The sequence below is a fragment of the Poecilia reticulata genome, chromosome 16, assembly GCF_904066995.2.
Source record: "Poecilia reticulata chromosome 16, P_reticulata-male-v2, whole genome shotgun sequence".
Lineage (NCBI taxonomy): Eukaryota > Metazoa > Chordata > Actinopteri > Cyprinodontiformes > Poeciliidae > Poecilia > Poecilia reticulata.
The window spans coordinates 23636144-23649217 of NC_088845.1; the positions used below are offsets into that span (position 1 = coordinate 23636144).

The window sequence follows — 13074 nt, forward strand, 5'->3', positions numbered from 1 at the left end:
AAGATGTAGAAAGTTTAAACCAGGGTTATTTTTCAGGAAAGGCGCCTAGAATTGAGCCCTGTGGGACACCACACTGAGGAACACATTGTCACCGAGACTGGTGGAAAAAATTAACTCTGTCAAGTAGTACCCAAATCAATTTAGTGCTATAAGACTCAAAAATTTCTGTTCCTCCAGTCCGACTGCAAAGCTACGTATGTGATATACAAACAACGACAGTGTTGTGTAACAGTGGTCGGCTAGATAGAGTAATAATACAACAAAACATTCATACATGGTGCCATTATAAAACTATTTAAATCACCTTGTCGTGGAAGCGAACAGTTTTGATGTTGTCAAAGACATTGAGAAGGTGAGCCTGGATAGTGTGGGAGTCAGAGGCTTGGCCCAGAATCTCCAGCAAGGCAGGGTCAGAGACGAAGAAAAAACGTGGAAAAAGCAGTCGCTTCTTCTCCAAATAACTGCAACAACAATCCAGTTAATAAAATCACCTCCATTTTTGAACCACTCTCTTGCACAATTCAGATGTTTTGAAACATTTGCCTCCCAAACCAGCCTCCATATTAGCTGAGTAAATTGGGCTCACCCTGTAAGTGACTTCTGACAGATCTCCAGCTGCTCCAGCAGGTGAGGAAGCAGCTGGCCCATCGTCTCATCTCCAACACAGGATTGCACAACATTGGGCATTTCATGAGTGCGCATCATGATCTTCACCCAAGACTTATCAATGTTTGAGAAACGCTTTGCTTCCTAAAACAATTCATTTTAATATCATTAGCTGAGCTTACTGTAATGTTTGATAACTCGGATCAGTTGAAAAGTATGTGTGATTGAATTGAAATCATTTTTTGCAAAGTTTTTTTATGAATAGGTTATAGAAATGAACTGAATTGAACATGTAATATAGCTATTAAAGAGATATAACTGGCTAATGGTTGGTAGCTCAAAGCTTTCCAAAAGCAAAATTCTGACTGATGCATTTTACTATTTTAATGAGATTATTCACACAAAATGTCAAAGTCTATTTTTTCCACTGATTCTGAAGTAGGAGTTTTTCCTACAATAAAATACAAAAGAAAAAAAATTGGACATAACAAGAAAGAGAGAGTAAATGGACTGTACATATGACAAAAAAATAAATAAAGGTATATTTAGTCATTCTGTATTAAAATAGTTGGAACTATCACCTGGAAACAATATTTTTACCTTAGGCAGCTGTTTAGCAATGTCTCCACCTACAAACACAGCCTCCAGATAGATCCATAAATTCTGGACTGTCATCCAGTGTTCGATAATATCAGTGGTGTTAGATAGGTTCTGAACCCACTTCTGGATCTGGGCCTTAAATGGGGTGTTGTACCTGTGGGGGAAATTGAATTTGCATAAAAACCATGCAGTGTCATAGTGGTGGCTTTTTAGGTCACACCAAAATCCTCTTACGTTTCTTAAAATTATGGAGGCAGAAAATTTGTACAAAATTGTATTTAACTTGCATAAGTATTCGCAGTAACAACTTATGAGAGGTGTGAGTGACATACCGATTGCTCATGAGAGACCCCAAAATCATCAAGCTGTCCTCCATGCTGGCAATAATTTCTGATGTGCTGTCTCCTCTCAGAAGCAGCTCGCCTCTCGTCTTGAAGTTGGCAAACGTAAATGTCTTGTTGTCCCACTCAGCAATCACCTGCTTCAGTTTCTGCTCAATATCTCGCTCTTTAACAGCACTGATGCAGATATCCTTCGCGTGGAACGCCAAGATAGATGTTATGACATAAATGCAAATGAATCATCAATTAAAACACAGGATACAGTGCATGTGGTTAAAGTAAAAATCTTTACCAAGATTTTTAATTTGAAAAGATATGCAAAAGATATGCAAATATGCATCAATGCAAACATGCATTGTGATAATGCATGTTTGCATTATCACTAATGCATGTTTGCATTAGTGATTAGTTGCATTAACCCTAACCCTAAAACACTAAAAATATGTTTAAGTGTTTTATCACTAAAACATATTTAGTTTTAGTGATAAAACTAAATATGTTTTATCACTAAAACATATTTAGTGATAAATTATCATTGCTGTTAACAGGAGGAGCATCTTCATTGTTACTTTCTTTTACAGCAATAAGTAAAATATTAGATGTTTTAGATGCTGCTTTCTTGTTACTTAGAATTTTCAAATAACCAAACACCTGTAAGTCAAGACAACCTGAGCAAATTCAAAATGCAGTTTTCAGATTATTTTAAGTACTCAATAAAAGCCCTTTGTGGCCAATGCAATGGCCATAAACGGACAGATTAAGTAATGACATCATTATCCCGAACAGCTAGGCTAAGTTTTTTGGGAAGTTAAAATGTCTTAGAAGCAAAACCAATCAAATATAAATGTATTGATTGATGCAAAAAGTTACTGAATGAGTACTTTGAGTTTTTTTTGTTTTTGTTTTTTTTTTTTCTGAATACACCCACTCTAAGTTTTCTTTACATAAAAAGTAAACTTCAGCTTACCTCAATTTCTTCCTTAAACTTCAGCAGAGGAGCCTCCATAATGTTACGTAGCTTAAATGTCTCAGATTCAACCTCAAATGTGTGGCCAGTAACCTGAGAGATAAAAACAAAATAAAGAGCAGATTAAAGTTAATTTCAGCCAAACAATGCGTGTTTGATTGATCTAAATTTAAATGAAACATTTGTAGAAAAACTTGGTGCTCCATTTTTGACTAACTTCTGTGATTCTCTTCCAGTGGCGCGACATCATGGCTTTGTTAGTCATGAGTTCCAGCAGGGGGCAGCACTCGCTGAAGTCATCGATAGTTTTCTTCAGATCCAAAAACGCCTGCCACTCCTTCAGACCGCGAGGAAGCTTGCGGCATCTATTTGTTGAGCAGATTTAACATCTGTTGTGACTCACTTTGTTCATGTTATGACAAAATACAAAAGTGATCGCAAGACTACAAAGTATTTATCAATTTTAATTGCCATCACAGTTTTAGTAGGTATGAAACTATAAATGAATAAATGGTCTTGTTATTAAAGTTCAGTATAGCTTCTGCTTCAGAAGCTATACTGAAGCAGTATAGCTTCAGTATACTGCTTCAGTATACTGAAGCAGTATACTGAAGCACACGTAAATGTAAATACACATTTACGTGTGTATTTTATAGCCACACAAATAAAATACACACGTAAATAGGCTCAAAATGTTTTTGAGAACTTAAAGCAAAGAATGCAACAAGTTGGTTTTTGCAAAGTTCTTTACAATCAACACATCCACAATATAGGCAGCAAAGGTTCAGGCTCAGTAGAGAAGCATTCTCTTATGTTTTATTTGTAGTGGAACATCAGATCATTGAGAAGTTTTAGGTTCAAAGCTAAGAAAAAAAAAAGTTTAACCTTGTCTGAAAGTCTAGCAGCTCATTATTAATCCTCTCGATGTTGATGTCAGCCCAAAGGATGTCATAGTATCCATTGACTGTTTCAATGACATTGTTGTACAGGCCATAGAGCTTCTGTAGCAGGACCAGCTGTTTCTTGATCTCCAGCAGTTGAGGGTGTGGTGTAACCGGAAGTCCAAAGAGCTCCTCTCCTCCAGTAAAAGTTATGTACTTCCGGAATAGATTGTCAAATCGATTCTAAAAATGAAAAACAGCAACAAAACCTATTGTGCGACTGTCTAGCATCTTAATGTAATATTGTATAAAATGTATTCACCAGGAATGACTTGTTCAATTTCAGATATGAATTAAAACGCACAATGTTCCAAATATGTTTGCATACACACAACAAAAAGCAACCATGTTTGTCATTAATGGTCAATACAAAAAGTATTTGTGTAAATGCCATCTTTGTTTTTTAGAATTATCATGTGACTGGTTTTGTCAGTAAGTGCATCAAATATTGCCCTCCATTTCAAACTAATTCTGACACATCTACTATGTAATTTACACCCAAACAGTAAAAACAAACCTGGAACATGATCAGTCTGTCACTGGCATCCTGAGGAGCCAAACCCTCTACCATCGGCCCATCCTAGAGAGAGAGAGAAAAACGTTTAGTTCAGTTTCTACTATTGTAATGAGCAACAAGCTGAAGCCCAACAAAAAAAAAACATTTGCTGAAAAGGTAAGAAAATTAATTAGATTTTTAGGAACATCAAATCCTGGCACTTCATCAGTTCCTGATTTGATTAGTTTTTGTGTGTTGGGATAAAACATGCAATATTCACAGTGTTCAACTGCATCATGATGGAGTATGTGACTTTTGATGTGACGTCACCGTTTCAACTTTTTTCCCTGAACTAACTATATTCAAATAAATGTTCAATGCTCTGTGAGTGACTCAATTGTTCACACAGTTATTAGCCACATTAATCAGCAAGTAGGCCATGCCCCTCAGTTTCACTTTTAGTATTAAGCACCTGGGAGATCTACTCTTCAGCAGCATCATTATTATTGGGTCATTGCTCCAATATTTGAGTAGCAGCTGTGTAATCAAGCAAACCTTCACAATCTGTGGCACTTTTAAAAAAACAACCTGATCATTGAGAACAACACAGTCATTTTTTTACCTTCTCATATTCCTGATAGAAGTGTTGGCAGTCCTCCTGAAAGGTCTCGACATTGCTGACAAGTTCTTCTCGGAAGTGCGGTTGCAAGGCAACCAATTCGTTTTGCACCTCAGTTGTTCGGGACAAGAGCTTTTCCCAGGTGTAACGCAGAGTGTCCACCTTATCAACCTCCTCCTTGGCAACTGACAGACCATATTTATGAAGCATAGCATAGGACTCCTGTGAGGAGAGTAAACAAGGGGAATAGTTTTAACTAAAACAGTTTATGAACCCTGCCATAGTGACACAGTCCTTACAAATAAAACATTATTTAATCAGTGCATCTATTTGTGCAGCTCTTGATTAGCTTGCTGTATACTGTAAATAAATGCGAAAGAACAAGACCAAAGAACAACCCAAAATCAATATTGGCCACATTTGAGTAATTTTCATCCTTATTTAGAACCTACATATTTAAGCTTTTGTCTCTGAGCATATTCTAATGAAGTGCTTTTCCACAGAGTCATGTCAGAATGGTGTACGGTTTACCTCTATTGGTCCTACTTCAAAATCAATATTTATCTGATGCTCTCTAATTTCTTTGAGTGCAGCCATTGCGATGCGAATATCGTCCAGGTCTTTGATCTGCCGATTCAGTTTCTTTCCTGCTTCTTCAACAAAAGCAAAGATCTGCTCCATGTCTGCGCGATATTTCCTGTTACAATACAGCCCATAGTCCACCATCCAGTTCTTAGTTTCAGCTGTGAGGGACATCTTCAGGAATGCTTGTAAAAAACAAACAGAGTGAGCAACTAGAGCTCGGTTTAATTTTCAATGTAAAGTTGTTTGTTTTTTTTGGGGGAGGAGGCAGGTTTATACAGCTGATAACTTGATCTCACCTGTGAATAAAGCTAAGGCTCCAATAGTGATGTACTCTGGTTCAGAGTTTATTTTGAGTTCGAGATCCCGATAAAAAATTATCTGGCTCTCAAAATCTGAGAGGAAAGGGCTTCCCTGGATAAATCTGATAAATAAAATAAAAAAATCAAGAAATTTCTGTTTCAATATTTTTAACAGAACAGTAATTAAAGGTTATTCTCTAATGGAAAAATACTTTTTCAAAGTGTCTTCACGATCTTTTCTCCAGATGTGATGGTAACTGCCGAAACGATCAAGAGCAGCTTCTACTTCCTGCAAAACAAAACCAAACATGTAAAAACAACTAAATACGTGGGTAACAAGAGTTCCTGTCAATATTTCTCACGTTGATTATTTGGTTTTCTCAGCGTAAGAGTCTCTTTCTAGAAAAACTGATGCAACATACAAAACAAGCAAGCAATTTTTTTATCACAATACTACTAAGCAGGATTAAATACTGATTTGAAAAAAAAAGTGTTATAAACCTATATATACATAACACTGACTTTAATGAAAAGTTGAACTGCAACTTCATTTTGGCAAACGTCTAATATATGCATTTGCCTTTTAAATGCTTACAAAGGCGTGTAGAAAACAACTGAGATCGTTTTCTATAAGAATAAACACTGAAGACCATCTACCTTCTTAGTTGAGGTGATTGAGCTGCTGAGAACAGACACCAACTTAACTATCTCCTTGTTCTCAGATACACTCTTGTAATAATTTCTTGCTTGGAATGGAATAGCTTGAATCACCGATGCTGAAATCTCTGAGCTGGTGCCATCTGAAAAATATATGATCTTATTCATTATTAAAGAGGACGTATGCGTGAATACATCTGTGAGGAAACGTAAGACGTATGTAAACATGTTACAATGTTTTATTTTACTAATTCCATTGAGTCTGGTGTATCTGAGGTAGAGTTAACATTTTGAAAAGTCATTTTTGATGGATTGTGTCACTTCCATCAACACATCTCTGTCTAGTCAATCACATGATTTGCTCTACGAAAGTGTGAAATAAGAAAACAATGCACATCGTAAGCTTGATAAGATGAATAAATGTCAGAATGAATCCCTGAAAAGCTGAATGGGTGAAGGTCAGTCGGGCGAGCAGAAGTCTCCTTCATACCAGTCACACTCCTGTGTGTCGTTGCTTCATCGTCTGATTCACTCTCAGAGCTGTCTTGTTTAAGAGCCGCCATCCGTCTCTCATTCATTTTTTTCTATAAAGTGAAATTAAAATAAAAGGAAATATTGCAGGGATTTCTTGGCTAACTAGGCTAGAACATCGCGAGCTACAAAAAATACATGAACAGTTTATAGTTGTTCTACATGATCACAGTCATGGTCACTTTAACGTAAACATACCTTAGAGATTCTTTCTTTGCTCCACTGACCTACTCCTTTGCTCACACTGACCACACATTCAACAGCCCTGTTTAAAGCCTGCTGGACCTCCTCCAGACCTGGAACCATAACAATGTTCGGTATAGAGAGAGTCACATTGGCTCTGAAGATTGCCGGCTGACCACTGTGTTTCCCATGGCTCAGTGCAGCACTTTCACCTACGAGGGACAGAATAGGGAAACATTACATTGAGATTTTTTTTTTTTTTTTTTATCAACAAAGCTCATTTCAAATTTATAAAACGTTTCAAAAATATGGAGATATTAGATGTGATATTTGGCTATAAACACACATGTGTAAATGTGTGTTTAAAAAATAGTCCAAGTGTGGAGGAGGCTTTGTTTCATTTGTATATATTCATGCGTGGGGAAAGCAACAACAAATAACCTTTGATAGTACCAATTATAGGATGAGATTGAAAACAAGAACTCATTATGTATGGAACAGTTAAGGTTATTATTCATACCGCTGGCATACAAATGAAAAATTGTTCCCAGTCAACCAAGAAGCTTTTTTCTGTAAATACATAAGTTATATCTCAAAAGATCAAACAATGTAAAAGTAGTACCGGTTTTGGAAAAAAAGTATTTTTGTTTTTTGGGGCGGATGGGCGTTTACCTTTTGTTTAAAAATGGCATTGACACTTCTCAAAATTCAATGGAAATTTTTTTATTGCCAATGAAGCAACCAAACTAGATCTTTGCATGTTTCCCCTACAGGTTTCCATACAATCACCCTAATCTGTAATTCCCTTCACAGATACTCTTTTGAATTTAGTCTCCTGCTGGGCCACTCCAAAATGTTTTAACTTCCAGCAAGAAGACACTAATTGGTATAAATTATAAACAGGTTTAACCCTAAATATGCCAGGAACCCTAAATATGCCAGGAGTATGAATAATTTTGGGCTTAACTGCAATAATAGTTACGATTATTAAGCTGCCATGTGTCACACAACATGCTGGATTTGCAAATGTTGGCTGTCTTTTGACGAACACAGGAACACAGCAACAGTCTACATTCTATCAAGAATATAAAAAGGCTGTTTTAGTAAAGCACAAGCTGCTAATGCAGCATGGTAATTTTTCAACATTGTAACTCCATAATTATTTTGTCTTTGTTTTAAAATACTAAAACCTTTTTTACAGCAGTAGATTTCTTTGAAATCATCCAAATAAATATGCTCTAATATATTCATGTCGTGTCTGCTTTAATTCTGTATTTTTCTTGATTTACTCTTTAAAATAAAGACCATTTATTTGAGTAGACCCACCCAAGAAATGCCCAAGCGATGAGGTATGGATGCGCTTGCGCAGCATCTCCAAGGTATTGCATATCACTTTGAGCAAAGCCTCCACATTGCGGTGGTTGAAGTAAGAAAGCAGTTCCTGTGCTTCCTCTTGCATTACTTTCATCAAATCTTTCTTCTTCCTCCTCTTCCCTAAAGGAGAGGAAGGACCTGAAGTAGCATGAGGAAGCAAAGTGTTTCTGGAGAAGGGATGGCTTTCGGAGGGGTGTTCATCTTCACCTAAACAACACATATACAGTGAACATCAACTGCAGTTGCAGGAAACGGCCTTCTGATCCAGTTATGTTCAACTGGATCATAACTGATCCAGACCTAACTTCAAAGTTAGGTCTTTTCTATCACTTTACTGAAGAACAGGGACAACAGTAGTTCAGGTTCAAGGTGATGTTTGGTCTTGCTCTCACCAGCGTTTTCTTCCACGCCCTTCACCTCCTCCTTCTGACCGTGGTCAAACTCCATCAGCATGTTGATCAGTTCATTGGTAGCCTCTTCCACGAGTGTGCTCTGAAGGTGCAGCTTCTGAGCTTGTTTTATGCACAAGTCCTACATGCACACAGCAAAATAAAAGTATAAGTCTGAGACGAAAAACAGTTCTATAGATGTGTGAGTCATGGGGCTCTTCAACAGTTTGCTTTAGAAAACTGCATAAATCTTTACAATTTTAACACAAGTGAGCTACAAAAGCTACATGGTAGGTTCACTGTGCAAAAACAATTTGTGACAGAAATGTCATCCATTCATGTCTATTTACCCTGGTGGTCTTCACAAATTCTTCACAGGTGACAGGTTGGTCTTCTGGCAGGACACACAATGTGGCTGCACTCATCTCCTGCAGTACAGCATCTATTCTAAACTCCACCAAGTCATTCACTCTGTCTATTAACAGCTCCAAATCAGCTGGGGATGAAGTTGAATCAGAAAGAAATATATGAATCAAAGATCACGATTTGGGAGCACTGGGGTTATACCAAAGATAAAACAGCTGAAAACAGACAACAGGAGAATATAGTATGTTTAAGTTGCTTGTGTGTACACAAAGAGTCAATTAATTAAAATTTTACAACAGGCTGCCAGTGCTGACTTGCAAGATGTCTTATGTGTCAGCAAATGAGGCATCGATCTGGCTGGACTTTCCGTTTAATTTTTGCTTACCCAGTGCTTTGTCAATGCGGCTTAGATACTTGTCTATGCTCAGAGACGTCCAGCTGAGGAAGGTCAAACCTGGCTGAATACTCTCATCCACCTATGAAATAAACGGCAAATGCTATTTAATTTATTTATTTTTTTACCAAACTGTGGATTTATTCATTTCATTTCAAAAACAATACCACAATGTGTCAATGACTTATCCCAGAAAAAGGTGAAAATCATTTTTGATCTATTGGAAGTAGGTTAATAAAAGGCACTTCCTCTGGTAAGCTGTACTTAGTGGCATAGACTGTTTTTTGTTTTTTTTAATGATTTTTTTTAATGATTTTTTTTTCCCCCCCCAAAAAAATCATATTAATAAAAGGAAAACTGTGTTATAATTCGTGTTATATGCATTTGTTGAAATGCACAGCTGGAACCTGACTACAGTAATTATTTAAATACAATGCGTCACAAGACTGAAGGATGAGCTACAAAAATTAGAAAGCCGTAATCTATCTACACAGATCAAAACACGACGATTTAAGATGCAAATTTTCTGCTTTGCTTCTGATTACAGAAAGAAACGTCTATGTATTACCTCCACCAGAAATTCATAATTGGCCAACAAAATGTTTACACAACAGCTCTAATCAGCCTTTCTCATGCTACTCTGATTGGTATTAGTTTCTGTAAAACTAACATTGATTTAATGGGCCTGAATGTCAAGCAGGCTGATCAATTCAGTGTTATCCTAAATACCTATTCATCTAAGTTCAGAAAAAGTCTGGAGTTTGGTTTTCTAAGTCTGAAACATGGGCGTTTACAGGCCTGATAACCACTGAAATTATTTTACACTATTCAGCTTACTGTCAATGAAACATCTCACCTTAGCAACATGTGGCAAGGACAGCTGTTCAAATACAGGTTGAATCTTGGATCGCACTCTGGTGTTTTCACTCAACATTAGCTGTGAAAAAAAAATATTTTCATATTTTTGGCATGGTAAAAAACAATATTAAAATTCTGAAATTGAAAATCTACAAATGGATATAAAATTTATGCTTTTTGTGATTGGTTTTCTGCAGTGTCCTCAATTTTCAACTATCTTTTTTTAAATATATAAAAAGTTTAAAAATAAGACATTTTAATGTAATTCCTAATATGTCCTCTATACGTTCTAGGTCTTTTAAGAGATATGCTTCTGTGTGGAATATTCACCTGTAATTTATCATAGTGTTTCTTGAGTATATCCTGTTTCTGCTGCAACAAAACACCAAAGGGAGGGATCTCCAGATTCATCCGCTTCATGCAGTCAGTCTCCCTGATCTGCGTAAGTATTTCTGGGTCAAAGTTCACATACAGCTGTCCAGTCACTGAAGATCTGACCAAGAGAGAGGCCTTCAGGCCAGCCCTGGCATATTCCATCTGCATGCGATTTTCGTGCGTCGTCAGAAAAAAACAAGTGGAAAAACATGTTTGTGAAGATATTTTTGTCTGTCAAAAATTTTTAATAGTAGGGTATTACCATTTCAGATAATAATACTATTTTCTTATTGTCAGTTTATTGCACCTTTGTCATCCAGCTGTGATGGTACATAATTTCATACTCCAACAGGATCCTTGCTACCCTGTTAAAGTTCCTGATAATCTTCTTGGCCTCTGATGTGGAAAGAACACCTTCACGCTGAGTTAAGAATAAAAAAAATTAAAGAAACATATAAAAATAATCAAAACCTTTTATTAATAAATTCTAAATTGTGTAAAACCTTTTCAAAGAGATTCATGGGAGCTCGAATCCGGCTGTACAGCTGCCGAGCCCACATGATCCGAGCCGCCACTGGTGGCATGTTCCTAGCAACAGGAGGGTCCGATTTTTGCTCTGCATAGACATTGGAAACCATTTCAAGGTCCCGACCGTAGTTCTGCAAGATGTGTTGGTACTTTTCATTAATCCCAAGATCAGGAATGCCTAGTCTGTGTTTCAGTAGGACAAAAACATAAAGGCAAGTTGCATTTAATCAGCCCTAAAAACTAAGCAACAAAATAAAAAGATAATGTGAGCGCAAGGCACCTTTCAAATTTTTCCAGCACATTTAAAGCTCTTTCTGTATTTTGAATTTTTTCAAATGTATCATCCATGAAAGTCTTCAGCTGGTTCTGGAAAAAACAAACACAAGTCACAAAGTGTTAATCAACTCTGAAATCCACTGATTGCAGTCTAAAACAATATCTCTGGGCAGAGTGGCCAATATTTTCAATATTTAATATCTAATTTTCTAGCAAGACTCTAATCAGTGAACAAGTCTATTCTTGATTGCAAATATGTCTTAAAGATAGAAAAGAAAACAACAAAAAACACAGTATGCATCTTTTTCCATTTCACCTAAATGTATATAACACATAAAACCAAATCTGCCCAGGCTGGCTTGTCTTCAAAAAGAAACCAATTGTTTATTCTTACAGTATCTCAATTGCATTTCTTTCAGATTCTCCATGCACACATGGAAAATACTAATTGCTAATTTAATACAGCTATTCACCTATAGATAAATCGGTTTAGACCAGAAGATATAATTTGATGACTTTGCAAATTACTTACATGGAGCTCAAAAGTGCTTTTGCAGAATTCCTCAAAATCAACATCAAAGTCAGTTTTTCTGTGGTCTAGAAAACTGTAATTCTTCTTTTTCATGTTCAACACTATAGCCTGTCAGACACAAACATAAAATCAAATTCAGTTGAGGAGGCAAGTTGTGTACCAAACATGTTTTCAGACTGACAGTTTGTTAGGTGTCAAAAAAAGCTTTTATCACTTAAAATATGCTACTTTCTAAATTTGAACTCTTTACAAATGTGTTAGTAAGCAGATGGTGAGAGGAAAATACCTCTAAATATCAATTAAAACATCACACCTTACAAGACAGCACAATTATGCAGTGCATTTCAAAAGTATTTTAACTTTTTCACATCTTGTCATGTTACAACCTCTTCGATGTGTTTTATGTGTTCATGTGAAGAAGTGAAGTGAAACTTAGATGGTTTTCCAAAATACAGCACCTCAATGGTAAATCACAAAACTCATATATACTGAGATCAAACTTTTCTATTCCTTAAACTGGTCTGTTTACTGTAAATGCCTGTCTCTTGTGAACTGTTACCTCTAATGCTTAATTACCCACAAGTAGACAAGTTAAGAATTGTTGGCTAAGCTATGTATCACAAAACACTGTATTCCATTGAGTAGTCTCAGTGGAATACATAATCTCATAAATGAATCTATGTACGGTAGTCTCATTTATGAGACTACACAGACTGAATTGAAAGCTTTAACTGCAAAATAGCATTAAATGTTTGCAAACAGTATAGAAGAAAAATATCGTCCAAAAAAAAAAGCTATTTTATTCTGCAATGGACAATTAAGATAAAAATAAGAAAAAAAGGAACAAATTAAAATAATTTACCAATATCAATGTTCCATGCAGTTAGTATTGTCATTAAATAAATGAAATAGACTGAAATAGTTTGTAGAAATTAGATCTACCACTGCAAGTTGCAAACTACAAAACTAAAAATAGATCATGCATTGATAAGTAGTAAAGACCATGATGAAACATTACCTCCCATTTTGCCTGCATTTCTGCAGACTGTACATCCAAGGAAGCAAAAAAACAAACAGTATAGTTCACATTAATATATATCCACAAGGTAAAACTATGCATTCTAATTTTGCTTGTTCATTTAATTCCAGCATCATTT

At 36.1% G+C, this 13074-nt stretch overlaps 1 protein-coding gene across 1 annotated transcript in view; it reads right to left on the bottom strand.

Moving 5' to 3' along the window:
- dnah5 (dynein, axonemal, heavy chain 5) overlaps window positions 1–13074 on the bottom strand; it is an 81265-nt gene that overhangs the window by 58938 nt on the left and 9253 nt on the right. The window contains exons 11-36 of the mRNA XM_017309635.2: window positions 12936–12962; window positions 11918–12025; window positions 11390–11475; window positions 11085–11292; window positions 10889–11002; window positions 10537–10743; window positions 10205–10285; window positions 9340–9430; window positions 8939–9084; window positions 8592–8730; window positions 8152–8406; window positions 6841–7037; window positions 6602–6695; window positions 6112–6254; window positions 5667–5743; window positions 5452–5576; window positions 5102–5337; window positions 4574–4792; window positions 3973–4035; window positions 3400–3638; window positions 2732–2879; window positions 2515–2607; window positions 1539–1738; window positions 1207–1360; window positions 587–750; window positions 305–461 (exon numbers count right to left, since the gene is read on the bottom strand). Coding sequence (XP_017165124.2) covers window positions 305–461; window positions 587–750; window positions 1207–1360; window positions 1539–1738; window positions 2515–2607; window positions 2732–2879; window positions 3400–3638; window positions 3973–4035; window positions 4574–4792; window positions 5102–5337; window positions 5452–5576; window positions 5667–5743; window positions 6112–6254; window positions 6602–6695; window positions 6841–7037; window positions 8152–8406; window positions 8592–8730; window positions 8939–9084; window positions 9340–9430; window positions 10205–10285; window positions 10537–10743; window positions 10889–11002; window positions 11085–11292; window positions 11390–11475; window positions 11918–12025; window positions 12936–12962 — 3771 coding nt within the window. The remainder of the gene's footprint in view (window positions 1–304; window positions 462–586; window positions 751–1206; window positions 1361–1538; window positions 1739–2514; window positions 2608–2731; window positions 2880–3399; window positions 3639–3972; window positions 4036–4573; window positions 4793–5101; window positions 5338–5451; window positions 5577–5666; window positions 5744–6111; window positions 6255–6601; window positions 6696–6840; window positions 7038–8151; window positions 8407–8591; window positions 8731–8938; window positions 9085–9339; window positions 9431–10204; window positions 10286–10536; window positions 10744–10888; window positions 11003–11084; window positions 11293–11389; window positions 11476–11917; window positions 12026–12935; window positions 12963–13074) is intronic.